Consider the following 27,553-nt stretch of genomic DNA (forward strand, 5'->3'; position numbering starts at 1 on the left):
GAGGGTGCGGGGCCCCGATGGGTGGACGGGGAAGGGGCAGGCTTCCCGGCAGGAGGCCGAGGCCCCGCATCGACTCCCGGGCTCGGGGCTCGGGGCCGCTTACTCTGCTCACAGTGTTGCCCGGTAAAGCCTGTGCGGCAGGTGCACTTGCCGCTGATGTGGTCGCAGCTGGCGCCGTTCTGACACTGGCACACACGCCCGCAGTCCTTCCCGTAAAACGCTGCTGGGCAGCCTGCAGAGAAACAGGGTGGGGGCAGCTGTGGATGTGCGTCGGGACCAAACCCGTCTCCTCTCCCTTCTCTCTCTCAGCGCGGGGTGAAGACCAGTGAGACCCTGCACTGAGCCACCTCCACGCTGAAGCGGGTGGGGAGGCCTTTGGACAAAGGGGCCCTGGAACCAGAGGCCAGGCTGGTATCTCTTTGCTGCGCAGCCACAGGCTGCTCTTGCCCACTCTGGGCCCCCTGTCCAGCGAGCAGCTGGACTTGGTGATTGCTGGGGTACCTAATAGCCCTGACCTTCCAGGATTGGGCCCCATCAATCCCCTGAAGCCAGCCCCCCTCTCCAGTCAATCCCAGGGGTGGAGGGTGAAATGGTTAGCTCACAGCCAGGCACCGGTCTCCTCCCCACCTCCACTGCAGGCCCGGACGATGCCCACGGCAGCCAGCAGGCTGCAGCATGGGATTCCAAATAGCTGGGAGGCTGCAGGGCGGGGCTTACGCTGCGTGCAGAAGAGTCCGGTCCAGCCAGGGGTGCAGTGGCAGGCCCCATCCTCCGCGCTGCAGCTCGCCCCGTGGTGGCAGCTGCATGTGTGGAAGCAGGCGGGGCCCCAGAACCCAGGTGGGCAGGCTGGGGGTGGGTGGGATGCAGAGGGTGAGGGCAAGGCAGAGAGGGGCAGACGGAGAGGGAGGGAGAGGAAGGGGAGTGCATGTCAGAGCCCAGGCGCCACGATGCACCTAGCTGGCATTTCCTGACTTGCAGGGGGCTTAACCACTGTGGCCAGAACTCCAGTCACCTCTTGGCCCAGGCACCCCGGATTCCTGGTGATTCTCTGCCCACTCTCCCAGCCCTGAGGGTTTCTGACTCTTCCTCTCTGGGGACTGACTGTGATTTGGAGCTTGTGGGTGTCTGTGGTAAATGGTAAGCCGTGGTTTACGGTGTGAACACTGTGCTAGCTTCCCCACGAGGATGGGGATTTTCCCAAGGTAGAGAGTCTTTTTTTTTGGCTGGTGAGCTCCCTGAGGATGACACCGCCATCAGCATGGAAATGCCTTCAGCCAGGCTATCTAACTGGGACCTTCCTAGGAGTACTGGCTCCTAGTACTGGCCTCACCCATCAGCCAAGGACTCCACAGGGCAGAGGCTGGGTCTCTGCCTTTAAACTGGAGGTCCCTGTTATCTCTGTATCAGACTGGGTTCACCTTACAGCCCCTACAAGGCCCTGTCTGGGCCTGTGATGCCCAGGACATCATTCACATGAGCTACCCAGAGAATGCCCTCACCCTTCTGAGGTGACTGCCCCGTCTCACCTTACTTCCCTGCTCCCTCTTCCTCCCCATCCAAACTTAGCAGCTACTCCTTGCTCAGGTTCTAGGAATATTAACACGCAGCATTTACAGCATTAATGATATTACCAATAATGTTCATATCTTTAAAACTAGCAGTTAATAATGCCAGTGATCACTCCTAGGAATTCATCATGTTAGCTGTAGAGACTCTATGGGACTCAGGGGAACACCCCTATGTGCAGAAGGAGATTTCAGCCCTGGGAGGTGGAAGCACCAGGGGCAGAGAGGTTCTGGGCCCGACCTTGGTTGGGGGCTTTCCTGGGGCGCAGCAGCTTACCCTGTGAGCAGTCTTTGCCGATCCATCCAGGGAAGCATTGGCAGGAGCCATCGATAGGGCTGCAGGTCCCATTGTTGGCACAGGAGCAGAGCTGGGCACAGTCCTGCCCAAAATGCCCTCCAGCACACACTGTGGGCACAGGATAGCCTGGCACCTGCCCTCCCACTTGCACTCCTCAGACCACCACCCACAGCCACACCCCTTGTCCCAGGCCACAGCCGTGGCCCCCATGGGGTCATGGATCAGGTGGGAGCTGCCTGCCTCAGCACCCCCATTTCCACAGCAGTGAGTTCCTCCTCTTGTCCCCATAGCTGCCTTCTTCCTGACCACCTCTGACAGGAATGGGCTGAGGCCCATAGGGGAGAATGACTTGGCTGAGGTCCCACAGACAAGTGGTAAGGCTGGGAATTCCACCTCTGGACCCTACTGCTCCCTGCCCACAGCTGGCCATGACCACACTTTCATCAGCATCACTGATCCCACAACGGGGCAGAGGACCTTCATAGCCAGAAGGAGAGGGACACAGGCAGGGTGGCCGGTCTGTCTGCAGTTAGCTGGAGAGGGGGCTGGCCCCCAATGTCTGTCCCTGTCCACCTGTCCCCTGTCTCTCCAAATACAACCTATTCCTTGAGCTTCCACTCAGCCTCCTTAGGAGAACCTTCCTGAGTCCATTATGGGCTCTCCAACATGGAGCTCCGGTCATATTTCCACTTTGAGTCACTTGTGGGATTTGGGGCCCAGCCCCTCCTGGAGGAGTCACTCTTTGGTTGCTGGAAGAAGGGCTGATTTCCTCAACCAAGCTGCAAGCTCCTTTAAGTACTAGGTATGAGTTCACCAAGCACCTACCGCTCATTTCTCTTGAAATACATCCTCTACCTGCTTCCTACAGCCTGAGCTCTCTAAAGCACAGCCTTCTTCGTTGCACTCCTGCGCCCTGCTCAAACATCCTCCGTGGCTCCCTGTTGCCCTAGAATAAAACCTAGATCCTAGAGATCAGCACTTAAACACACCTCGCACAGAAACCATGAGCCCCTGGACCACACACTGTCTTCCAAATAACACCCCATGCCTTTCCTTGTCTGTGCCTCCAACTGTTCCTCCCAGAGTTTCCCTGACCCTTATGCCCAGTCATGGAAATCCTACCCTGCCTACAAGACTCATCTTGAGTGCCACCATCCCGGTGATCCCTCTGTAGTAGACAGCAAGTCCTTTAATACCAGTTCCCTTCTTCCTCAGTTTCCTGGGCTTCTGGCCACCTGCGCAGCTGGGTAGGTGTGACTACCTTCTGACCAATGCTAAGTGGAAATGCGTGTCTTTATTTGCCCATTCCTCCCTCTTACTGAAGAATAACATGGATTATGGAGGAAGATTGTGGGTGAGATGGTTGGAGCTCAAGCAGCTCCCTTACAGTAGAGGTGAACCATATGCCGAGGATGGAGAACAAGACAGAAGAAGCTTGGGCCCCTGACACCTTTGAAAGCTACCCCACTGTTTCCTAGTAACATGCTTCTGGACCTTTTTATTTATTTTAATGTATGAGGAAAACAAAGCTTGTCATTTTCAATTCAGTTATTTTGGTTTTTAGTATTATAGCTGAACTTAATCCTGGTATATTCACCCCCTTCTCTGTTCTGGGAGGCTACATCCCTGTTTGAGCTTCTATGACCCTCTATTAGTTTCTTCTCTGGTCTTCTGTTACTGTGGCTTGTGAACCATTTCTGGCCAGGCCTGGGTTCCACCCATGTCTGTATCCCCACCACACTTGGAAAAACAACAGGTGCTCAAGGCTGAATATGTGGAAATAAACTGCTGCCCCTTCCCCCCACCGCTGCCTCCCACCAAGTTCTGCGAAAAGGCTGAGCTCAGAATTTCCCCCCCTGGACCGCAGGCTTTGTGAGGGCAGGGAACTTGCCTCTCTTTTTCTTTGTTGTGCCTGAGTGCCCAGCACAGTGCACGGCATACAACAAACACTCAAGAACTATTCCCCAAATGGCCAAGGCCTCAGGAGCAGTCACCTTCCAGTGGGTTCTGAAACTGCAATCAGTGACCCCTGCCCCTTAGAGCTCCTTTCAACTCGACACGCTCCCGTCGAAACCCGGCTCCAGCCAGCCCTACACCCTCCAGGATGGCCTCCTTGCATCCCTGTTATGGGGGAGGAAGTCCTTGCATCCCCGAGGCCCTCCTTTGGCTGGGCCACACAGAGAACCATGGGAAGGTGTTGATTCTTGAAGAAAAGCAACCTCCCTGGGCCCACAGCCCTCACCACTCCCTATGCCACACTGCCTCATGTTGCCAGCCCTCTCCCGACTAGATGGCGGGCAGCAGCTGCCTAGGATCTGTGTCCACTCTGTCTCTCCAGGACACTGTTAGCAATGGGACCAACGATAAAGGCAGCATGGTGTACCAGACTCGCCAGCCAAAGCTTTGGCTGCTGGTTTTATTTATGTATTCAATAAGCACTTCTATGGCACTGTCATGTACCACTGTTCAGAGTGCTTCACAAATATTAGTCCAATAACCTGTAATACTCTCATTATTATACATTTTCATTACTAGTCCTTATTATTAAGTCTACCGATGAGGAAACTGAGGCATTGAGAGGTTAAGTTACTTGCCCACAGCTTGGAAGTTCTGCCACTCACTGGCTCAGTACCTTTAAGCAGACCACATCACCCCTCTCAGTCTGTTTCCTCATCTTTGAAATGGGGCTGATAACTCTCACCCACAGGCCTTGGGATGTAGTTAATGGTTGTGGGAATCCTGGTTGCTTTGGGCCCCTGTGCTCTTCCCTAGCAAAAACGTTAACTCCTTCCAGGGCAGGTCCACTGCCAGGAGGATGGCATTCATCTCACCTGTTTGCAGCTCAGCCTCTCGCTTCTGTTTCCTGAAAAACAGGTCAGCCTCTAGGAGGCACCTGATTTTGGGAATCCATCCCCTAGTCCTGGCCCTCTGTGGGGAATGGGGTGCCAGAGATGCTCCACTGACGCCCTTCTTAAAACCAACTCATCTTTGCTAACAAGACGGTCTTATCTTTGAAGTCTTTCTCACATACACAAGGTTGACAAATTCACCCACAGAGCTGCTAATGTGATCAGTCTAATGCATTAATTGGTTGACTTCTTAGCCAAATCAAGAGTGAGGCAAAGAGAGGAAAGGTGGAGAGAAGGGGGTGGGGGGAGCTGGTGGGGGGGCTGGTGAAAAGAAAACATCTGGTTATATTTAATCTATGTTTAATGATTCTACATAAGCAGTGTCTGTAATTTGTAACTTGCTGAAAAGCCGGTCATTAGAAACTGTCAGTTCAATTTTTTACAAGGTTTGAGACTTAACCAGGGCAGTTGCCATTAATAGCAAACTCTATTAGATCTATATGTGGAAAATACTCATTAGGCCAGCGGGCGATAAATCAGACATTGCAGGATCTGAGAGTTACTCCTCGAGCTGCTTAGGTCCTAATTTAGACCCAGCCTATCTGTATTGATGGCTGGGTCTCTGATGTTTAATAAGTAAACCTCGACATGTCAGGTTATGATTAAACTGTCCTAGGAGGGATGCAAGCAAATGAAACTGTCACATACGTTTCCTGGGGGGTTCCAAACTTCTCATGACCTCAAAGCATCACGGAGTAAACTTCCCACTCATACATATTAACGGCCCACACACTTACAAAAATAGCCGAGCTCAGTGGTCATTATTCTTCAAAAGGGTTCAGTCCCCTGGGAAGCAGTGAGCTCTCCAAGGAAGTATTTAAGCAGAAGACAGATGAAACTGTTTCATAGATGACCTTGAAGTTGCTTTTAGCTCTAAGGTTACCTTAGATGAAGATCTCTTCCCTTGTTACAGGTTAAAGTACAAATTCTGCATCCTTGTCTTCAGAACGTTTCAGGAGTCCCCAGACTACCTTCCCAGTCCCCTTTGTCACCCACAGCCCTGGAACCCTCCTGTCACTTCCTACGCTGGGCAGTCACGGATCCACCCCTCTGCTTTGCGCAGGTTGGCTCCTGTACCCACAATGCTTTTCTTCCATCTGTCTTTTAGGCTAAGTCCCAGTTGAAATCCAGCACGGGATGGAGCTGTCCCCCAAATCCACCCCACCTTGGCCTAACCAAGCCAGGGACAGCAATAAGTAATAATGTGCACTGACCCAGCTTCTACTTTCACCCTGGTTGTTAAATATTCAGGAATTTCACAACTGGTGTTAAACCACTAGTACCTTCGAATCAGCCATGGTGGGAATATCTACATCATGGAAATTTGTATATGACACAAATTAGGGCTTTTTTAGCAGATCAGTGCAATAAGCTTTAACTCCCCTTTCAACTCCCAGTGAGTGGAAGAGGTTGGCTGGAGTAGGTGCTGTGAATTCTGCAGCTGAGACATGAAAGCATGTAGCGGGGGATTAGTGATATTGGCCTGAGTGCAAGGAGAGAAGGGCTGGGAAGTTACCATCTCCAGCAAAGCTAGAACTGTCTCCTCTGAGCTCCCACAGCCTTCTTTGCCTTTCCCACTTGACATGCAGCACAAGCCATTTGGGGCCACTTCGTAGGTGGACCTCAGCTATACTTGTTTCATTTTTCATCTGTTTAGACTGGGCTTTGGAGTCAGAATTTGATTCTCACCTCTGCCACTTGCTAGCTGTGAGACCACGGAGAAGTCTTTTACCCTCTCTGAGCCTGTTCCTTCAATTGCATAATGGCTTTTTCTCATGGCCCATGATGTCCATTTCTTATTAAGGTAGCTCTAAGCCCCCCAAAGCCGACTCACTGAAAAAGACCCTGATGCTGGGAAAGATTGAAGGCAAAAGGAGAAGAGGATGGCAGAGAATGAGAAGGTTGGATAGCAATACCAACTCAACAGACATGAATGTGAGCAAACTCTGGGAGACAGTGAAGGACAGGGAAGCCTGGCGTGCTGCAGTCCATAGGGTCGCAGTCGGACATGACTTAGCGACTGAACAACAAGAAGCCCTGAAGAGCCGAGGAGCTGCCTCCACAGAGCCTGATGAGGATCCCGGACCGTTCTTCCCTTCTGCTCCCCTCCCAGGACTCCTCGTCTCCCTGCACCCGCCCCCAACGCCCCCCGATCCCTGGTGAGACTACCTTGATTGCAAAGGGCTCCGGAGAATCCGGGGAGGCACTCGCAGATGCCGCTGACGTGGTGGCAGGGCCCGCTGCTGTGCACGCAGAGGGGGCACGGCTGGGTGCAGCCATGGCCATAGAACCCGGGGGCACAGACTGCGGCGAAGGGGAGATGGTGGTCAGCGGCTCGAGGGGCACCAGCCAGCCTGGCCACCTGCCCAGTCCCCCACGGTGATGAAGAGAGGCTTCTCAACAGTACGGGGAGAGTCGCATCCACCCACATCTCGGAGGGCCTGTTCCTTTCTACAGAGAGGAGTGGGGGTGATCCTGTTTCTATAGGGGAGTCAGGCTGGGCCCTGAACTTGGGGACAGAAAAGTTAAGGCTGGGAGAAAGGCAATTAGAGGGAGGGATTTGATAGGGATTAAGAGATTTAAGTCCAGCCTCTCTCCAGCTGGGAAGGAGTAGGGAGGAAGAGCTGGCCACGGTCTGTGGGTGGGGGTCAGCCTTACCTCTCTGGCATAGGGGTCCTCGGAAGCCCGGGGCACACTCGCAGCTCCCATCCTCTGGGGAGCAGGAACCACCGTTCTCGCAGTTGCAGGACACAGAGCAGTTGGGGCCCCAGCGTCCAGGCGGACACGTGCTGTCACAGTGGATGCCTGTGGGCCAGAGACAGACTCGGGTCAGTGGTGATGAGGAGGGTGCACTGTGCAGCGAGAGGGGGGTGGGGGTGGAGAGGCAAGCACATCGGGAAATGTGGAGGAAAGAACAGAGAGGCTTGGCTGGTCAGGGAGGGCTTCTAGGAAGAGGCAAATGACTGAACTATAAGTCCTAAAGACCAAGTAGGAATTGACCAGGTAAAGGAAATCCTATGTGCAAAGAGCCTCCGTCCAGCCTGGCTCCCTAACTCTCCCTGGGTTCCTCCTGTGACAGTTCAATTCTACATTGGGTCGGGGCTTCTGATGCCACTCTGCAGAATCATGCCTTGAAGTATAATATAGTGTGTTGGAGCATAAAGTACATGATGGGATACAGTAAGAGATGAGGTTGTGGGAATCAGAAGGGGTCAGATCATGAAAGGCCTCCTTTGTCCCTGACATCTTAGCTGAAATCCAAGGTTAGTGACATGCTGCAGTCCATGGGGTCACAAAGAGTCAGACACAACTGAGTGATTGAACAACAAAGGTTAGTGGAGCAAGTAAGTGCCATGATGGGGGGCTACATGAGCCAGGAGTGAGTTACATGCTCACCCATGTTAGCCCAGGGGCCATTGGTCCTTGCGGGGCCCCAGCCAACCAGCCCCTGGGCAGTGGCTCAGAGAGTGGGAGGCTCTTTTCAGATTCTTTTGACCACAGTCCTCAGTGTAATATGTATTTTATATCAAATGTGCATACATATGAATAATAGAAACCAGTGCTCTGCAAATGACATTTACTGTCACTGAGTATGATGCAATCTGATGTTTTCTCTGCACTATGATGTATTCCATTTCATTAAGAAGAAAAAAAAAAAATCTAGTTGTGACCCAACAAATTGATTTAATGACCTTCAGTTTGACAAACAGTGGCCTAAGGGGGAATGGATGGAATCTGTCAGAAAGAAAGAAGAACAAGGACTACACAATCTTTTGGACTTGAGAGAAAGGAAATGCGTGTTGGGGGTGATTACAGCCTACAGGTTGAGAAGGAATTTTAAAAGGCCTGAGGCTGGATGCCCAGCTCTGCGGAGTGGCTTCCTCCCAGGCAGAAAGGCTGCTAGTCTGACATGCATAAGGTGAATGGACCGTGGGGGCCCCGGAGACCAACTTGGCTTTGGAAGGTGAATATCAGAGGCTCAGAGAGGAGCAGAATTCGTTTAAAAAGCATGTCTGCCTTGTTATAAGGACAGGGATCACGAGAAAGAGAAAGAAAGTGGGAGGAAGACATTCAGGCTCAGTGAACAGAGCCGACCCTAGCAGCAGCAGGAGAGCGGTGGGACCAATTTAGAGGCAGGCTGGAATGTACAAGCCCACCGTGGCTGGCAGGAAAGGGGAGGGGGCAGAACAGAGGCAGAGTGGGCGAGAGGGGGTCGGCAGGCTTTACTCCCCTCCAGCGCCTCCGTCCAGCCTGGCTCCCTAACTCTCCCTGGGTGTTCCTCCTGTGACAGTTCAATTCTACATTGGGTCGGGGCTTCTGATGCCACTCTGCAGAAAACTGGCCTTTGTACGGAGGGACCCTGATGCTGGGAAAGATTGAGGGCAGGAGGAGAAGGAGGCGACAGAGGATGAAATGGTTGGATGGCATCACCGACTCAAGGAACATGAGTTTGCGTAAACTCTGGGAGATAGTGAAGGACAGGGAAGCCTTGTGTGGGGTCGCAAAGAGTTGGACACAACTGAGCGACTGGACAATGGAGGGAAGGGGGTGGGGGGAGATTCTCCCAGGAAATGCCATCTTTCCCCAATGAGAATCCGGTGGTCACATTTCACTCCGCAATGGAGGTCTCTCCTAGTGGAGTTTCAGGTTCACAAGAGGTGGCAAATAGCATGAATGGACTGAAGGGGAACCTGAGGCAGGAAAAAACACAAAGCTGTTTAAGATAAATGGAGAGAGTAGCATGGATGCATATACACTAACATATGTAAATAGATAGCCAAGGGGAATTTGCCATATGACTCAGGGAGGCTCTGTAATAACTGGGGCTCTGTAATAACCTAGAGGGGTGGGTGGTGGGAGGGAGATTCAAGAAGGAGGGGACATATGTACACCTATGGTTAATTTATGTTGCTGTATGACAGAAATCAAGCCAATATTATAAAGCAATCATCAATCAATTAAAAATAAATATTAAAAGAATAAAACCCCAAAACCAAAAGCCATGATCTGCCTCAAGGAATTCTTGTGCCTGTGGATGTTGAAAATGTGAGATTCGGACTGCAGGCCGAGGGGCCCTGCTGCTCTCTGGAGGCACACAGGACTAAGGCGGAGTCCCACTATGAGACAGGGGCCTCCGATCCCACCTGTGCATCAAGCGCTCTTTGTTAGGCGGCTCGAGGCACGTGCATCACACGCAGATGCAGCTCTTCCCTAAAACTATGAGCTGATATTACTGTGATTAATAAAGCAGTGCATGCAAAAGTACCCCTGAATTCACGGCAGCCTGTCACTCTATGTTTTCCCCAAATCAGTAGACATTAGAAATATAGCTACTCTCCTGTCTGGGATCCTCAAAATGTTTTCATGTTAAAAATGTGTCTCTTTATTTTGGAGATTAAGAATCATAGGTGTAAGGTGATTATGCTCAGATTGCAGATGGCTGCAAGGGCCCACTGGGTTCTAGGGTCTGCCAATTATTCTAGTCTAGGTCTGGTGCTGTGGGTGAGGCTCTTGTTTGAGGTTCTTTTATGTCCTAAGACCTACCTGGAACATCAGACATTGGCACCTAAATGGAGAGAAGAATCTAAAGGTCAGTTGCACTGGTGTGGTCAGGGCGGCTGGCCTTGGCCTAAAGGGAGGCTGTCTCTCAGAACTACAGCTTCTGAAGAGGTGTGGTGTCTTCAGTTAGCTGCCTTCTCTAGGCCCTGTCTAGGGATAATAATCGCCCTTGGGGGCCCTCTCCTTTTTACCTTAGAGACTCTCCCTGTTTTGTTTTTCGGGGCTCTCTACACATCCATGTTGATGGGTGCAGCTAGACTAAGAATCCATGTATTGTGACCTCTAGTTCACATCACAAGGCCAGTAGCAACTCAGCAGCCCACATTCTTTGTGGACTATTTTAGGTCCTCCTCATCCAGGAAGACTTCCTGGATGTCTGCCCAGGGATTCAAGCATATATTTTATAGCAGCATACAGCTTTGTCCCTACCTATTATTTGAATATTTCATGTATGTGCCCTAGGGAGACAGGGATCATGGTTTATTGACACTTCTGACTCTTTATTCAGGTCCTCCCAATAGGCAGGGAAACCATCATCATCATCATTTCTGCATCTTTAGCACCCAGGACAGTGTCTGGCACACAATAGGTGCCCAGGGTCTATTACTATTGTTGAATTCTGCCATTTACTCCTGGGCCTAGTTTGGGGCCAGCCACGTGGTAGCTGCCAGATAAAGATTTGGTGATGGTTTGGGTCAATGAATGCTAGTTGCATGAAGAAATGTTTTCCCTTTCCAGTGCAATCCTATGCATCCTGTTGGCAGTAACGTCCTGAGACCTTGGACAGCTGTTTTCCCTCCTGCGTATCGGGAGAAGATGGGAGCAGATCATCATCAAGGTCTCCTCACTTCAAGGGGAAAATCCGTATATGGTTACAGGCCAGTTTCTTTCAACTTATTCAATAAACATTGAATAAGCAACTACTATGTGCAGGGCAAGGTGAATTAGACATCATGCCAGTCAAGCAGCCTGTGGCTAATTGGGGTTGAGGGGAGAAGATGTGCACTTGCTTAAAGGAAAGAGAAACAAGTGCTGAGGGATGTGCCTGGCGGTCCAGGCCTAGGAACCCGCCTTCCGATGCAGGGCATGTGTGAGGTTTGGCCCCTGGTCCGGGAACTAAGATCCCACATGCTGCAGGGCAACTAAGCCTACATGTCACAACTAGAAAGTCTGTGCTGCAACAAAGACTTCACATGCTGCAAAGAAGAGTCCACACACAGCAATGAAGACCCAGTGCAGCCAAAATAATAATAAAAAGTGTTGAAATCAAGGGACTAGCAGTATGCCAGGGGCTAGGTGGTCAGGGGTAGGTGGGGAGGGCTCGCTAAGTAGGAGGCTGGGGCCTGTACCCCAAGCCTTCCCTGTCTTTCCTTGGTTTTCTTCTGCTTGAACAAATTTCAGAACATCAATTGCTCCTTTGAAATGACTTCAGGACCATGTTTGGGGAAATTAGCTTTAGAACAGCAGAGACCTTGCTGAAAGGTTGTCCATCAAAGACAGAATTTTTAAGCACCAGATGTCATTAAAATCTTATCGGTTCACTCAAAATTAAGGCAATGAAAAATTAAAGTGGATTTCCATTTGACTTCAACCAAGAGTGTAGGGTGTCAGTAACCAGGGTGGAGTCCAGCTTTGTACTAAGGGGCAGGACAAGGGGGTCAGATTGAAGATGCTACAGAGGAAGCAATGCCCCCAGTCCTTGACTTTCTGGTTGTGGAGAGCAGAGGTTCCTGAGCAGCCTGGTGTGAATTCTTTAAGGACATTCCCTGCCAGCAATGCCTGCGTTCTTCACTCCTTGCTGTCCTCCACTTTGGGAATGGCCAGTGGGTTCATTCATGCAACATCTTATCAACACTGTGTTTCCGGCTTACACTTACTGAACACCTGCTGTTGTGCCAGGTACTGTTAGCACTTACAGGTATTAACTCATCTAAACTTCCAAAGGACCCTGTAGTTATAAGGATTATTATTATCTGCATCTTATGGATGGAAGATTCAGGCCCTGAGAGGTTAAAGGACTTGCCCAAAGTGGCCTGGCTCCGGCTCTGTGTCCTTAACCATTTCTGTGTGTGACAGTCACTGAATACAGTGGTGAACAAGGCGGATTGGTCCCTGCCTGCACAGAACTGAGGTCAATGTGGGAGGCAGATAATAAACAAATAGTTACTCAATCAGAGTTCAGTGACAACTGAAGTAAGGACTGCTGTTGGGCATTCTGAGAATCAAAATACTGTAGGGTATTCTGAGAATTAATTAAAGGCATTCTTTCATAATCTTGGCCAGGTTGGGGAGGTGGTAGTATCCAAGGAGAGAACCTTCCCATAGGAAGTCATCTTTAAGTCAAAATATGATGGATGAGAGGGTATTATTGGGTAAAGAGAAGGAGAAAGTGATCCAGGCAGGGGGAATGCACATTTGATGCCTGGAGTCAGGGAGGTGGTTGGCCCAGGTGGCTGAAATAAAGTGAGCAATGGGAGGGGGTATAGGAGAGGTGGAGGAGTTGGGGAGGGCCAGACCATGTGGACCTCAGGTCACTGTAAGGCTTTTGGATAAATGCCATGGGATGCCATTGAGGCATTCTGAGCCTCAATGTGATGTGAACGGATCTGGTCACCATGTTCAGAGTAGGTGCAGCTGGACAAAAGGGGAGGTCCAGAGACAAAAAGGAGGCCAAGGCAGTGTTGGGTGAGAGATGGTGCTCAGTGTACAAGGACAGTGGCAGAGGCTGGTGAAAAATGGATGGCTTTGCAGTGTATTTAGGGGGTGGACTGCCAGGACACATGTAGGGACCAGGAGTCTAAGCCTGGGCGAAGGTGAAAGTTTCTCGTCTGTCTCCACCGTATCCTTTGTAAGCACAGACTGAGCACCCACACTTTTGTCTGACTTTTTAAAAACTGGTCTGTCCCCTGCCCTTAGAAAAGAGCCTGTACATAATAGGTGTTCAATTAATGTTTGTTAATTTGCATGGAATGGAGACCTGAAGCCCAGAGGAGATAAAGGAAAGATGCATACCTAGGAAATAAGAAGAGATAGTGAAGGAGAAAAGAAAGAAAAGTCAAGAGAAGGCAGCAGAATACCCAAAACTCAGTTTCCCAGGACCTGGATGGTGGGGTTACCTGTCCATCCAGCCAGGCAGCAGCAGTGGCCTGTGACGGGGTCACAGCCATCGGCGTGGCTGCAGTCACAGCGTTCACTGCAGTTCAGCCCAAATGTGCCATCCTGTGGAGACAGAAATGGTGAGATCTAGACCCCCAGAGGTTCTCACACTTCTGTGGGATTTTGATGACAAAACTGAGCTGTTACCCGACAAGGATGCAGAGAAGCTGGGGCCAGGGCAAAGGGAAGGCACGTTTTTATAACTGGGGATTCAATGAAGCCACTCCAAAAATTTTCTTGGCTGCATTAACAGGAGTATGCAGTTGGAAGGAGGGAAGTGGTAGTCCTTTCCTACTTCTCAGAGAGCTGTACTGATCATTAATTAACATTGGAAATGAAAATGCCAATTTTAGAACATTGACCACATATAAAGAAGGATTATGATTTATTCTTTGTTACTGGGTAAGAAGGTGGCAATTGACGTTTGTTGTGTGCTCAAACATTAGCTATCAAGAGTCTTATTTAACTCATTTCTCTTAATCTTCACAACAACTCTATGAGATGGTTTCATTATATTCAAAATTTAAAGATGAGGTGAGGTAACATGCTCCAGGCAACATAGCTAGGATGAGGCAAAGCCAGGATTGGAACTGGGGACTACAGGACTCATCCAGTAGACCATCAGTTAATTTAACTTATTTGTATCAGAGACTAAGACCCAGGGAGTAAGTCTAGGTGGTTATTGCTGGTTTAGTCCTCCCACATCTTGATCATAAAATTATAGGCTGTTGGAGTTAGAAACTTAGACATTATCAAGGAATGGCCACTCTGATGGATTAGTAAGGGCTGGCCTGTAGCGCTGAGTCATGAAGGATTCGGGAGTTGCACCTGGGCTCAGGTTAACTGTTCCAGAGTCAATAATGGTCACCAAGAGCACGCTGGGGAAAGTGACTTCACATCACCACATCTGTCCAGTGTCTACCATGTAACGGATGAGAGGCCTGAGGCCGAAAGTAGGACAGAGAGGTTAGAACTGGGGCTGAGATCTCAATCCGGGTGCTCCATCACCTGGCCCTATGCCCTTCTCTGCACTTCTGTGGACGAAATAACCACAGGGAAAAGGCCTGAGGGGCTGTGTGTCCCCCCATCCTCCCCCGCCCCACACTCACCGGGCAGGGCAGTTCACAGGTGTCCCCCAGCCAGCCGGGCGTGCAGGAGCAGGAGCCATCTGCGGGGCTGCAGGCCGCCCCGTTGGCGCAGGTGCAGCTCTCGTTGCAGTTCAGGCCCCATGTCCCGCTGGGACACGGCAGGGCACAGTCGAGGCCCTGCCACCCTGAGGGCGAGGGACAAGGCTGTCACCTCTCTGTCACGTGTCCGCACGGTTTTCTGCCCACTTCCCCCAGCTCCATACAAGACGGAGCACCGGAGCCACTCCTCCGGTAGCTGGGTGAGCGCGCACATCCCGCCTTCCGAGTCCACTCGGAACCACAGCGTGGCTGCTGAGAGTGCAGGGGCTAGAAGCTGGCTCCCCCGCCTGCTGGCTCTCCCTGTTCTTGCTACAGGTGGATGGTCCCACCCGGACAGGGCATCAGCGGAGGTGGGGGTCCTCTCTGGGCCCAGGGTGGACTCGGGAAGCTCATCTCAGGGCGCTGTGTTTGGGAGCAGGCTGGTTACGGCCTGTCTGCCCTCGGATCATTTCTCCCCTCCCCCTGCTCTGTGTCACGGGGAGCTGAGCCCTGCAGCTGCTCTCAGGTGGGCTGCCAGCGGGAGACCCGGCCCGTGATGGGGGGGCGGGAGCAGGAGAGGCACAGGTATCTTCTCCTCTTTCTCTGCCGTGAGCAGGGCCTCTGGGGTGGCTGTCTCGGTACTCCAGCACCATCTTGCGGCCCCTCTGCCCCTGTCTCAGTCCCTACCAGGCGGCCCTCACCTACAGGCTCTGGGAACTCCACTTTCTCCTTCCGTCCCTCTCACCCTAGAAGTGGTAGCAACTGTGAGAGGAGGCTACTAATTTCCGGGTTGCTCACATTCCCTTGCAAATCTCTTCAGCGCTTCTAACACCCTCGTAACGAATCCCTTTTATTACATTCCTGCTGCTGATGTCCCGGGCATGAGTCTCCTTGGCTGGAACCTGACATACAGGCTCCCTGACTCTGCATGTGGGTGGGTGGGCAGCTGGCAGCCCACCTGGGCAACCTCTGTGTGCACATTTGAGGGGATGGGGTGGGGAAGCAGGCACATTACCCTCCTTGCAGGTGCAGGAGCCATCGACTGGGGAGCAGGTGCCCCCGTTGTTACAGCTACAGACAGACGAGCAGTTGGAGCCATAGGTCCCTGCCGCACAGGGAACGGTACAGACCTCCCCCTGGAAAAGGAGGAGCGGGATTTGGGGTCAGAAGGTGCCCCATGATGAGCGGCTATGGTAGGTAGAGTAATGCCTCCCCCCTGCCCCCCTCTCCATGTTCCAATTCCTGAAACCTGTGAATATGTTACCTGCCATGGCAAAAGGGACTTTGCAGTCATGATTAAAGACTTTGAGATGGAGAGTGTCTTTGATTAGCTAGGGTGGCCCAAATTGATCATGTAAGTCCTTAAGAGTAGAAGATAACTAAAAAGATAGCCTTGAGAACTCCACCTGCCTGCATTGACTTTGAAGACAGAGGAGTGGGGCCACAAGCCAAGGAATGCAGTGGTTTCCAGAAGTCAGTCTTCTTGCCTGGAAAATTCCATGGACAGAGGAACCCGGCAAGGTATAGTCCGTAGGGTCACAAAGAGTCAGACGTGACTGAGCAACTGAGCGCGCACACACACTAGAAGCCAGAGGCTTCATTTTACAACTAGCGAGAAAATGGGGACCTCAGTCCCACAACCCTAGGAACTGAATTTTGCCAAAAATCCAAATGAGCAGAAAACAGATTCTCCCCTAGAGCCACCAAAAAGGAATACAGCCAGATGACACCTTGACTTTAGTCCTGTGAGACCCATACCAGACTTCCAACCCACAGAGATGTTAAGATAGCACACTTGTTTTGTTTGAAGCCACTAATGTGCCAATTTGCTACAGCAGTGATAGGAAAGCAATACAATGATTCTCCCAGTTGGGGGAGAGGTCAGGCCCCCAGACCACTGCTCTAGAGTGGGCAAAACCCTCAAGGAATTTGACCCCTGAACCTCTATTAGGTCACACCCCTTTGCTTCTCAGTCTTTTTTGATTCTTACCAGGAACCCCCTGAGGCAGATAATAATATCTTATTTTCATTTACCCAAACCTCAAAGAAGTTAAATGTAAATAATAACAGCTAATGTGTATTAAGCACTTTCTCAATATCAAGTACTATCATTTCATTTAATCTTCATAATATCCTCAAGAGATAGGAACTAGAGCCTCAGGTCATTCCAGGTCATGGAGCTAACTATGGTTGAACTCTATTTGAACCCAGGCTGGCTGCTAAACCATTCTGTTTTTAGTGTTGCAAACCAGTTTCCCTGGAAAACATTCTCTGAAATGATGACCAGTGGGCTCTTGAGAACAAGCCCTATGAGGGGAAAGGGAAGCAGGAAGAGCAGACAGAAATTGAACTCGGGTGCAGTTACAACGATAGCTTCAGCTGATCTGCTAGGAAGCTCTGGACCTGGTTGGCCCTTAGAATTGTCCTGCCAGGGGAAAGGGGGAGAGACTCCATACCCCAGACCAATCATTGGTATCCACTGCCCCGGGGAAGGGGGCATGACTTCAGGGGAATCTGTGCTCTTTGATGGAAGGCAATTTCTGCAGAGACTCATCTGGGAGCTACTAAGTTTCCTGCAGTTGGGAGGAAACTGCATGTCTTCATCCTGAATCATGTATCTGGGTGATACCCTACAGGACCTCCTTGGGTGGGCTGTTAGCCCTAGTAAGGCATTCAGAGTGAGGGCAAGTCACAGGGCTACCAGGAATGGGGACTTCAGAGGCTTTGAGGGGTGGAAGAATTCAGCTAATGAGGGGAAGTGGGGTAAAGGCAGTCTAGGTGGGAAGGGTGTGAACAAGAGTTCAGAGGAGTATGGGAGCTGGGAATGTTCTAGGGGTAGCAGGAGCGGGGAGTTGGTTGTAAGGAGAGGCAAGGGAGATATTTCAAAAGGGTGTTGGGGGACTTCCCTGGTGGTCCAGCAGTTAAGACTCTCTGCTCCAATGCAGGGGGCCCAGGTCTGACCTCTGGTCAGGGAACTAGATCCCACATGCCACAACTAAGATCAGGTGCAGTCAAATAAATATATATATATATTTTAAATTATTTTTTTCTTTTTTTTTTCCATTTATTTTTATTAGTTGGAGGCTAATTACTTTACATCATTGCAGTGGTTTTTGTCATACATTGAAATGAATTAGCCATGGATTTACATGTATTCCCCATCCCGGTCCCCCCTCCCACCTCCCTCTCCACCCGATCCCTCTGGGTCTTCCCAGTGCACCAGGCCCGAGCACTTGTCTCATGCACCCAACCTGGGCTGGTGATCTGTTTCACCCTAGATAATATACATGTTTCGATGCTGTTCTCTTGAAACATCCCACCCTTGCCTTCTCCCAGAGTCCACAAGTCTGTTCTATACATCTGAGTCTCTTTTTCTGTTTTGCATATAGGGTTATCGTTACCATCTTTCTAAATTCCATATATATGTGTTAGTATACTGTAATGGTCTTTATCTTTCTGGCTTACTTCGCTCTGTATAATGGGCTCCAGTTTCATCCATCTCATTAGAACTGATTCAAATTAATTCTTTTTAATGGCTGAGTAATATTCCATGGTGTATATGTACCACAGCTTCCTCATCCATTCGTCTGCTGATGGGCATCTAGGTTGCCGAATAAATATATTTTTTAAAAGGGGACGTTGGTAGCCTTGAAGGCGAGGGAAGGGAGTCTGGGCTCTCAGAGTCCCCAGGACATGCCTTCCCTACTCAGGAACCCTCGTTGGGGATGTCTGCTCTGGTGCACATACTGGGATGCTGGATTCTCACCGTCTGCCCCCAAGGAGTGTCTCCAGCTAACTTCTCAGGTCTTGTTCTAAGGTTTACTGTGGGAATGCTGATGCATGGGCCAGGATACCCGTGCTCACCTGGGCCCCACTAGCTGTGTGACATTTGATAGGTTACTGTCCCTCTCTGAGCCTCAATTCCAGCATTTGTGAAATGATAGCCTTGAAATAGGGGAGCTCACTTCTCAACTCTAAGGGTCCCAGGCAGTTGGCCTCATCCCCATTCAGGTCACAGAGAGGTCTTATTTGGTCCTTGGTGAAGAGGCTCCTCTCTAGCCCTTATCTCTGCTCCCACCTGCCCAGGCTGGGGCAGGGAGGAGAGACTGGGATATGTGGAGTCCTGCACCAGAAGGTTCCATGGTTCCCACTCTTTTCCAGGCCAGTCTTTGGCCGATCCTGATCAGCTGTAATCTACTAGCGCTCCCACTACCCAGAAAAATTCTAATTTCTCCAGGACTATAAATAGCCCAGAAGAATATGTTTAAGCTCTGAGAGCCTTGACTGGGGTGTAAATTGCATGCTCAGTTTATGATTTTCTCTGCATGAGTTTACTTTAAGAGGAAGGGGTTTCTCTCCTGGCATCCTCATTAGTGTCCCCAATCCCTGCCCTCTGAGGAGGTTTCAAGGGGCCTGTGAGTCCAACTGTGGATCTGTTGGTGGGGCTGAGAGGGCTGCCCACCCTGCCCTGCTCCAGGGGGCAAGATGCAGAGCACCCAGCTCAGAATCTCTGTCCTAGAAGGCTGCGCCAGGCCCCGTTTTCTCCCAGAGCAGCCTGTACAGGGGTATGGGCAGTCAGCCTGGCTTTACAACAGCCCTGGGAAGTTACCAGGCGAGAAGACTTTCTGCTTCCCAGAGAAGGAAAGGGAGACAGAGTGGGCAGGGGCTTATCCAGGGCCCCATGGGGTATCAGTGAGGGGTGAAGGAGGAAGAACCAGACCTCTCCAAGAAGGTAGCAGAGCCCAGGGGTTAGAGGATGGACTCTAGTACAATCCTGCTGCTACCACTGACTCACTGCCTGACCTTGAGAAATTTACTGAACCTCTTGGGGACTCAGTTCTTCCATCTGTCAAATGCAAATAATACTGTCCCTACTTCATAGTATTGTTAAGAGGATTAAATTAGTTATTACATATGAAGCTATAGTTTTTCCAGTAGTCTTCACATGTACAGATGTGAGAGTTGGAACATAAAGAAGGCTGAACACCAAAGTACTGATGCTTTTGAACTGTAGTGCTGGAGAAGACTCTTTGAGAGTCCCCTGGACTTCGAGGAGATCAAACCAGGTCATCCTAAAGGGAATCAACCCTGAATGTTCAACTTCAGGGTTCAGTGGACATGTGACCTTATATCCCCAGTTTTATCTTTCTGCCACCTCCTCCAGGCTGTCTTCCTGGTTCCCCTTACCTCAGCTGAACAGGCCTGAACTTCTGCCATGGTTTTCGGGGATGAAATGACCACTCACTGAGGGGCTACCATGTGCCCCAAACAGTGCCAAAAACTTCCTGTTTGTTAGCTCTGAATGGCAAAACAACCCAAATGGGGAAGCGGGAAGTTTATAAAGGACACAGTTCTGCCCTGAAGGAATGTGAACCTGGTACAGTGCCCCCTCCTACACCTCGCGGCCCTGACCCAGCCAGGTTCCAACTCCTCAGTAATCACAAATACCAACAGGGAGACTTTATCACATTCCCTACTTTCTGTCCTCTGATCTGCGGGGTCAGGCCGGGCATATAATTGATTGACTGGTGATGGACATGCACGGCAAGCCAATAATCAACCTGACTTCTCAGGTTTAGGCTAATAGCTTCACCTACCTCAAGGTATCCCCTGGCCAAGGTCTGGCGATTCTCAGGGTGCTCACCGCCACCCCCTTCGCCCCCCGCAATAGGCCATTCTCTTACACATTCATCTCCCTAGTTTTGGGCACCACTAACAGGCCTTGATCATGATGGCCTGTGTGGCACCTGAGCCTACAGGGGTCATTATTTATGTGTACACATGCTTAGGCATCTCCCAGGTTTCCCAGGGGGTGCTAGTGGTAAAGAACCCGCCTGCCAATGCAGGTTAGATGTAAGAGATGCACGTTCAATCCCTGAGTTGGGAAATCCCCTGGAGAAGTAAATTGCAGCCCACTCCAGGATTCTTGCCTGGAAAGTCCCATGGACAGAGGGATCCTGACAGGCTACAGTCCATGGGGTTGCACAGAGCCGGACACGACTGAGGCGACTTAGTATGCATGCATGCTTAGGCAGTCAGAGTACACACCTATGAGTTTCTGTGTGCGTTTGTCTCTGAGGGTGTCTGTTTATCCATCTGTGTGGATTTGGGTATAAAACTGTGACTCCTTCCTCATCCTTCCCTCTGGTGTGTTCCCTCCCCAGCCCACTGGGCTGCCCTGGTAGGAACTGGGTGCACACACAGCCACCACCATCCTAGCACACTGGGGTGGCTCCTGGTTACCTCTTAACGCCTGCGTCTGCCCTGGGTTGTGAGCGCAGGGAGCAGGACCTCACTGTACTCACCTCTAGATTCTCAGAGCTTGGGGTCCTTCTGGTGTATAATGGACCCCCGATAACTGTTGTTTAATTGAAATGAGATGTCTGTGTGTGCCTGCTGGCTTCTACCGTGGACAAAACCAGAAGGACTGGGCACTCTCCATATGCTTTCTTTCTCCTGCCAAGCAATTCAACAAATGTTTGCTGAGTGGGGGCCAATTCTGAGCCAGCCCTGGGAGTGGGCTCCAGGGACACACAGGAGCCTGTGACCTGATCTCTGCCCTTGGGCAGCTCCCAGGCAGTGTTCACACAGGCATACTCATGTTTGCATCTAGATGCATTTATTTGTCCACTTATTCGCTGTCTCCCCCAGTCAGATTAGAAGCTCTGTGATAAGAGGGGTCTTATCTGTCTTGGCTGCCCCAGGATTTCTAACTCAGTCCCTGGCATGGAGTAGAAGTATTCTATAAATACTGTTGGACAAATGAGTGAGGGGCCCTGGTGGGCCGGGGTTCTGTGGCTCCTATCACACACAGGAAGCAGAGTGTTGCCTGGTCTAAGGATGAGTCCGGTGCTGCCACACCAACTCTGGGCCTCTCTGGGGGCTCTTATGCAAACAGAAAGCCGGGCCAGATCCTGGTCTGTGGTTTCATGTCCCACCCTGCCACCTCCTGCCCAAACCCTCCCCGGCCAGGCTGAGGGTCAGACATACAGCCAGAAAATTACCCTGCTGGCCTCGAGTGCATCCACTCAGGAAGACAAGACCCTCCAAGCTGAGTATGATCTTAGAGATGATCAGATTCATCGCCTTCATGAGAAAGAGACTGAAAGTCAGAGTAGGCCCATGAGGCAGAGCTGGGATTTATCTACCATATCTTCCCTAGCCCAGGGCCTGGCCCCAGACCAGCCTTGAGTCCACACCTGTTGATCTTTTCACCTTCTGGAAAAAAGGACAGGACAAGAACCCAAGAAAGTAGGAAGGGTTTGCATTTGGCATCTCACATAGCCTAGCACCTTTGCTCACTCCCTTAGCCAGGAGTACCCTAAGGTCTTTTCAAGTCATTCCCCAAAATCTCCATCCAGAATTCCTCTGTACCTTACTGCTGGAGGGGCTTCCCTGGTGGTTCAGATGGTAAAGAATCCACCTGCATTGCAGGAGACCCAGGTTCGATCGCTTGGTCAGGAAGATCCCCTGGAGAAAGGAATGGCTACCCACTCCAGTATTCTTGCCTGGAGAATCCCATTAACAGAGGAGCCTGGCAGGCTACAGCCCATGGGGTCACAAAGAGTTGGACACAACTGAGCGACTAAGCACTTTTACTGCTGGAAAACAATCTTCTGTTCCGATTGACTCATGTTCGCACTAGGTAACATACAGGTCTTGGTTTCTTTATCAATTATAGGCAGCTGTTGAAATCAATCAGTCTCCCCAACGTTTCACCATCAAGAAGCCTTGTTAGTGTCCCCTGTCTGCAAAGCTCTCTGTTTGAGAGACACTGCTGTCACCACGCGCTGGTGTCCAAGGCCAGTCACGTACTGAGCAGGTGCAATTTGGCCAGTGACCACATGCCGTCTGATGCTGGTGGCAGCATCTTGTCCACCAACCATGACCTAGAAATTCCTATGATGTCACCTACAACCAATCAGGGCTTCTGATTAGCGCACACTAACCTGGAAGATCACATAGAGTTAATTTAATTCTAATTAACAGCAGAAGAAAAGCCTTGGTGTTTTAGTGAGCTTCATCCTAGGTAATGGAAAATTGCCTGTAGGCTTTGTAAAATGTTCAGAATCGCTCCTGGCAACCTGCTGCAGCTTCTGTATGTGTCTAGTTGGGAACCAGCGTCTGGATCATCTCTAAGGACCCTGTAGCTCTGCCTCTCAGAGCATCTTGTTGCCTGCAGTAGGGGGTCTTAACCCGAAGAAGTGAGGAATGATGGGAGTGCAGGCCCAGAGTAGGGAGCCCTCCTGGAATCTAAGAATCACACCAACTGAGAGGCCACCAATGCTCCTAATGCAAGGCCTGGGGTTGGTCACTTATCCTGCCTCTGCCCTGGGCTGTAAGCTCAGGGAGCCAGGATCTCATTGTATTCACACCTGGATTCTCAGTGGGGTGCTAGCTCCTTGTGCCAGAACTGGAAAAGATGTTGCAAATCGCTTGGTTTGGCTGCCTTGTTTTCCATGTGAGGAAACTGAGGCCAAGGGAGGGAAAGCGACTTGCCCAAGGTCACACGGCCAACGCTGGGAGGGATGGCTTTGGAACTCGAATCTCCTGGCTCTCATTTCAGCACAGTATGCAAAGAGCCCAGATGTGGTGAAACGCGGGGGTAGCCTGTGCTGCCCTTGCTCACTACTATTGACAGCACGCTCACCACCTAGGCACAGAGCAACCAGGGGACATGGCCCTGACCTTGAGGAAAGGCCACCTGCCAAGCTGAGACATTTGCTCTTTCTCAACACCTGGAAGTTGGTATCTGGGTGTTTCTTGTGTTGTTACCTATCCCCATTACACTTGCAGAGCCCACTCCCAGCACCCCCTCCCTCCGCCCAGGAAAGGGCAGCCCTCCACCCACCAGAGAGGCAGGCTCCCCGGGTTCCAGCTCCTGTAGGGGGAAGCCTTCCTGTCCTGCTAGGTGTCTGCACTCCGCAAATGGAGGATGGGTGAGAATTCTTCCTCCAATCCAGAGTCCTGTTAGTTATAGATGCAGCCTAGGCTATTAACACCTTGAGCTTGATTTGAAAGAGCGGCTGGCTGAATGGAAGCCCCCAAGCTGGTCCCACTGCAGAGTTGCAGATCTCCTCCCTGCCTTCCACCTGCCTCCTTGTGCAACGTGGCAGCAGGGGCTGGGACCCCGGTGGGTAATGAGTTATGTGTTCTATTACATTTGTTTCAAATACTGTTTATGGAATTTTCGCTCCTGCAATACACTGCTTTGTAGTTCAGCCCTATTTGGGAAAATTCATCAACAGCTGGGCTTCTTGTGTTGATCATCCATTTTCCTTGCAGTGGGCAGGAGGTTAACGAGTACTTCTTGGAGTGAAAGGAGGAGAAGGAGGGAAAGTGGTTGACCCTCCCTCACACAAAAGGGGTAGGCAGTTGTGCAAGTTCACCTCAGGGTCCCCTTCAAAATGTTCTGTTGGTAGGAGGCAGTGTGAATGGGGTGAACTGGGTTCCCTAGGTCCAGGCCAAAGGGGTGGGCATGCTCTGCAGGCCCATGGAGCTCAATAGAGAGGACTCAGGAGAGGAAGCCAGGGAAGTCAGCTTGGCCCCCAGGTCTTCTTGCTAGAGGAGTAGGGATAGTTTAGGCAAGAAAGGGCCCTGGACCTGGGGTCAGAGTATGTGGGTTTCAGTGAGGCAAAGACACCGGCTCACGGTGACCCAGCCTCATCCGTTTACCCATTCAGTGCTCAACTACCTTTTTGGCCATGCCATGTGGCATGCTGGATCTAGTTCCCTGACCAGGGATTGAACCCATGCCCCCTGCAGTGGAAGCCTAGAGTCCTAACCACTGGACTTGCAGGGAAGTCCTCTCAAACACTTGTCGAGCATCTACCATAGATCAGATGTGGTGACAGGCCATGAACCATTAGCCATCACACTAAATTCAATGCGACCTAAGAGGGGGGACTTCGAAGGAGGCTATGGCTACCAACTCCAGGATTCTTGCCTGGAGAATCTCATGGACAGAGAAACCTGGGGGGCTACAGTCCATGGGGTCACAAAGAGGAGGACACGACTGAGTGACTAAGCACACAGCCCAAGGGGACTCTCAGCTCCCATATTCTCTAACTTTCCCTTGTCTTCCCACTTCAAGAGCAGGTGTCTGTTACCTGCTCCTTGGTGGCACTTATCACAATTGTGATGAATTAAAATCAGCTCTCATTCTACTAGAATTCTCATCCTCACTGTAAGTCCCATGAGTGTGAAGACTCGGTCTGTTTTCCTAAGCCCTGTGGCCTCGGTCCTGGCATGGTACCTTGATCATAGTCAGTGCTCATTGCATATGGATCAAATTAATTCACTCATTCAGGAAATGTTCTGGAAGCGCTAGAGCATGTCTGACACCGAGCTAGGCCAGAGGATACTAGGTGAGCAAAACAGAGCATGTCCTTACTCTCATGGGGCTTCCCAGGTGGCACTGGTGGTAAAGAACACACCTGCTAGTGCAGGAGATGTTAGAGATGTGGGTTCGATCCCTGGGTCAGGAAGATCCCCTGGAGGAGGGCATGGCAGCCCCCTCCAGTATTCTTGCCTGGAGAATCCTTCGGACAGAGGAGCTTGGTGGGCTACAGTCCATAGGGTCGTACAGAGTCAGACGCGACTGAAGTGACTTGGCATGCACTACTCTCATGGAGTTTACCCTTTAGTGGGGGAGCAGGGTGAGGCATATGATGAGGCTGTGGCAGGAGAAGCTGCAGGCTAGGTCCCTCCCTACTTCCAGATGTTCTACAGTGGCCTCCCCAATCCTCTGGTTTCTCCTGTTTCCCTGTCTCCCCACTCTTACTAGAGCTTCAGGGTCACCCACTAGGCTGATTTGGTGTCCAAAGTCACACCAATACCAGAAGCACACATGTGGAATGCACTTCAAATTTTGGCACCAGGGACCTGTTTTGTGGAAGACAATTTTTCTACGGATGGCAGGATGGGGTGGGGGGATGGTTCAGGCAGTAATGCCAGTGATGGGGAGCAGCAGCTAAAGCTTTACTGGCTCAGCCGCTGCTCACCTCCAGCTGTGCAGCCCGGTTCCTAACAGGCCTCAGAATGGTACCCATCCTTGGCCCTGGGGTTTGGGGACCCCTGGTTTACAGAGCCTCTTGCCAGGCAAGCATCTGCTGTTTGCCAAGCAGAGTGCCAGCCCTGGGATGCTGCACCCCCCTCTCCTCACCCTTCTCGGTCATCCCCACTCCTAGCTTGAAGGGCTCAGGCAGTGGGACTCCCAGGTGGGGAGACTTGTGATTTTCCAGGGAGAAAGAGTGACACGAGGTCCATAAGGCAAAGAGAGAACAGCTTGGACTGAACACCAGCCACAGAGGCCCTTCCAATGCAGAGCAAACCTCATTGGACCTAATTAGTGTGTAACTGATAAAGCAGCAACTGACAGCCAATGTACGCTGGGGAAGAGAGACTCTGCATAAGGCATGAGGAGCAGAGGGCCAGAGAAATGAGAGGGGGAGAGGGATGGAGGCCTCTTGTTACACCCATTCCCATTCCTGTTTCCCTATGCCAAGCAGATAACGCAGAGGGCCTATCTGAGTTATTCTATCTGGCCCCCCGGGGGATAGTTGGAGAGAGGCTGAAGATTAGGCCTGGAAACCCTATATCTGTCCAACATGAGTAGGCTATCAGTGATCTGAGGCTGCTCTGTACAGTTGTTCAGGCTGTGCACTGCACAACCCTCAGGAGCCACTCAAATGGCAGCCACTATAGCTTGTATATTTATTACATCAGTTTTTTGGCAGATGCCAATAGATTGTCTTGATAAAAGGGTGTTTCATTTTCTAATTTGCATAAATATGCTACATAACTGACCCCTCAGGTCTCCCTAGAGGAGCACAGACACCTTGTGTTCCCAAACAGATACAAAGACACTTCAGGAAGACTTGAGACACAGTGAGTGTGGCCAAAAGAGGATATTTAGAGTCAAGTTCAGGCTATGTTCACTTGCTGGCTGCAGGATCTGGGATCCTCCTGGAGACTCAACTGGCAAAACCAAGTTTCTCTTCTCTCTGTTGATGCCTTTGTCCTATCTATAGCCCTTTCCTCTTCTCCAACTATTCCCTCTCGTGAGCTCCAAGAAGGCATCACAGGCTGATAAGAGCTTATCAAACACTCTTGAGAGGTATTTGTATCTTATCAGGAGATTCTCAAATCTAAAATTCCTGGGAAAGTTCTTGCACAAAGGTATATGCATAGTGGGAAGGACCTGAAGAAGAGGGAGCAGGGACTCTGGTCCTTACCCCTGTCCACGCCCCTTCACGCCTATAGACAGGATGAGCCACTGGCTTAGGACAGACTGACCGATCCCCAGTGCTGGAGACAGGAGGAAGGAGACTCAGATTTTTAACCAACCCCTTGGTGCCAGCCTGTGCTAGGCACTAACAGACTCGCAGGGAAGGAATGACCTTCCTAGAGAGAGAACCATCCTAGAGAGAGGGCAAATTGAGGCTAGAGAGGTCACTTGCTCTTAGTCATGCTGGGGAAAAGGGGCCAACTGACTCCACAGCCCAGTCTCTTTCCTCTAGACCTGGCCACCTTGCCTGCAAATGGGGTGGCAATGTGACAGGGACCCCAATGTCCCGAGCACCTACCATATGCCAGGCCCTGTCCTAGGTGCTTTTCTACAGATTTGTTGTTAAATGTATGCTGACAGTGGAGGCAAGAATGGCTGTGAGGGACTTACGGTGGGAGCTCTTAGGGGGAATTTGTATCGTATGTTAGGAGGCTCCTGAAGTCCAAAAGCCTTCAAGGCATGGACCTGCCTGGTGGTCCATGATCCCAAAGCAGGGGCTCTGGGGATCAATCCCTGGTCAGGGAACTAGATCCCACACTCTGCAACTAATTGTCACATGCCGCAACTAAGACCCATGCAGCCAAATAAATAAATATTAAAAAAAAAAAAAC

The 27,553-nt window shown here is 51.0% G+C and overlaps 1 protein-coding gene across 18 annotated transcripts in view; it reads right to left on the minus strand.

The window, feature by feature from the left end:
* The window catches only part of MEGF11 (multiple EGF like domains 11), a 384,547-nt gene that overhangs the window by 20,978 nt on the left and 336,016 nt on the right, over positions 1-27,553 (minus strand). For 16 of the 18 annotated variants that reach the window (XM_070468653.1, XM_070468651.1, XM_020876841.2 and 13 more), the window contains exons 11-18: positions 15,669-15,789; positions 14,597-14,760; positions 13,448-13,550; positions 7,431-7,577; positions 6,942-7,076; positions 1,843-1,971; positions 718-846; positions 104-232 (exon numbers count right to left, since the gene is read on the minus strand). In XM_070468653.1, the coding sequence (XP_070324754.1) occupies positions 104-232; positions 718-846; positions 1,843-1,971; positions 6,942-7,076; positions 7,431-7,577; positions 13,448-13,550; positions 14,597-14,760; positions 15,669-15,789 (1,057 nt within the window). The remainder of the gene's footprint in view (positions 1-103; positions 233-717; positions 847-1,842; positions 1,972-6,941; positions 7,077-7,430; positions 7,578-13,447; positions 13,551-14,596; positions 14,761-15,668; positions 15,790-27,553) is intronic. The other 2 variants (XM_070468652.1, XM_070468659.1) reach the window with 1 other exon arrangement.

The sequence above is a fragment of the Odocoileus virginianus genome, chromosome 6 (assembly GCF_023699985.2).
Source record: "Odocoileus virginianus isolate 20LAN1187 ecotype Illinois chromosome 6, Ovbor_1.2, whole genome shotgun sequence".
Lineage (NCBI taxonomy): Eukaryota > Metazoa > Chordata > Mammalia > Artiodactyla > Cervidae > Odocoileus > Odocoileus virginianus.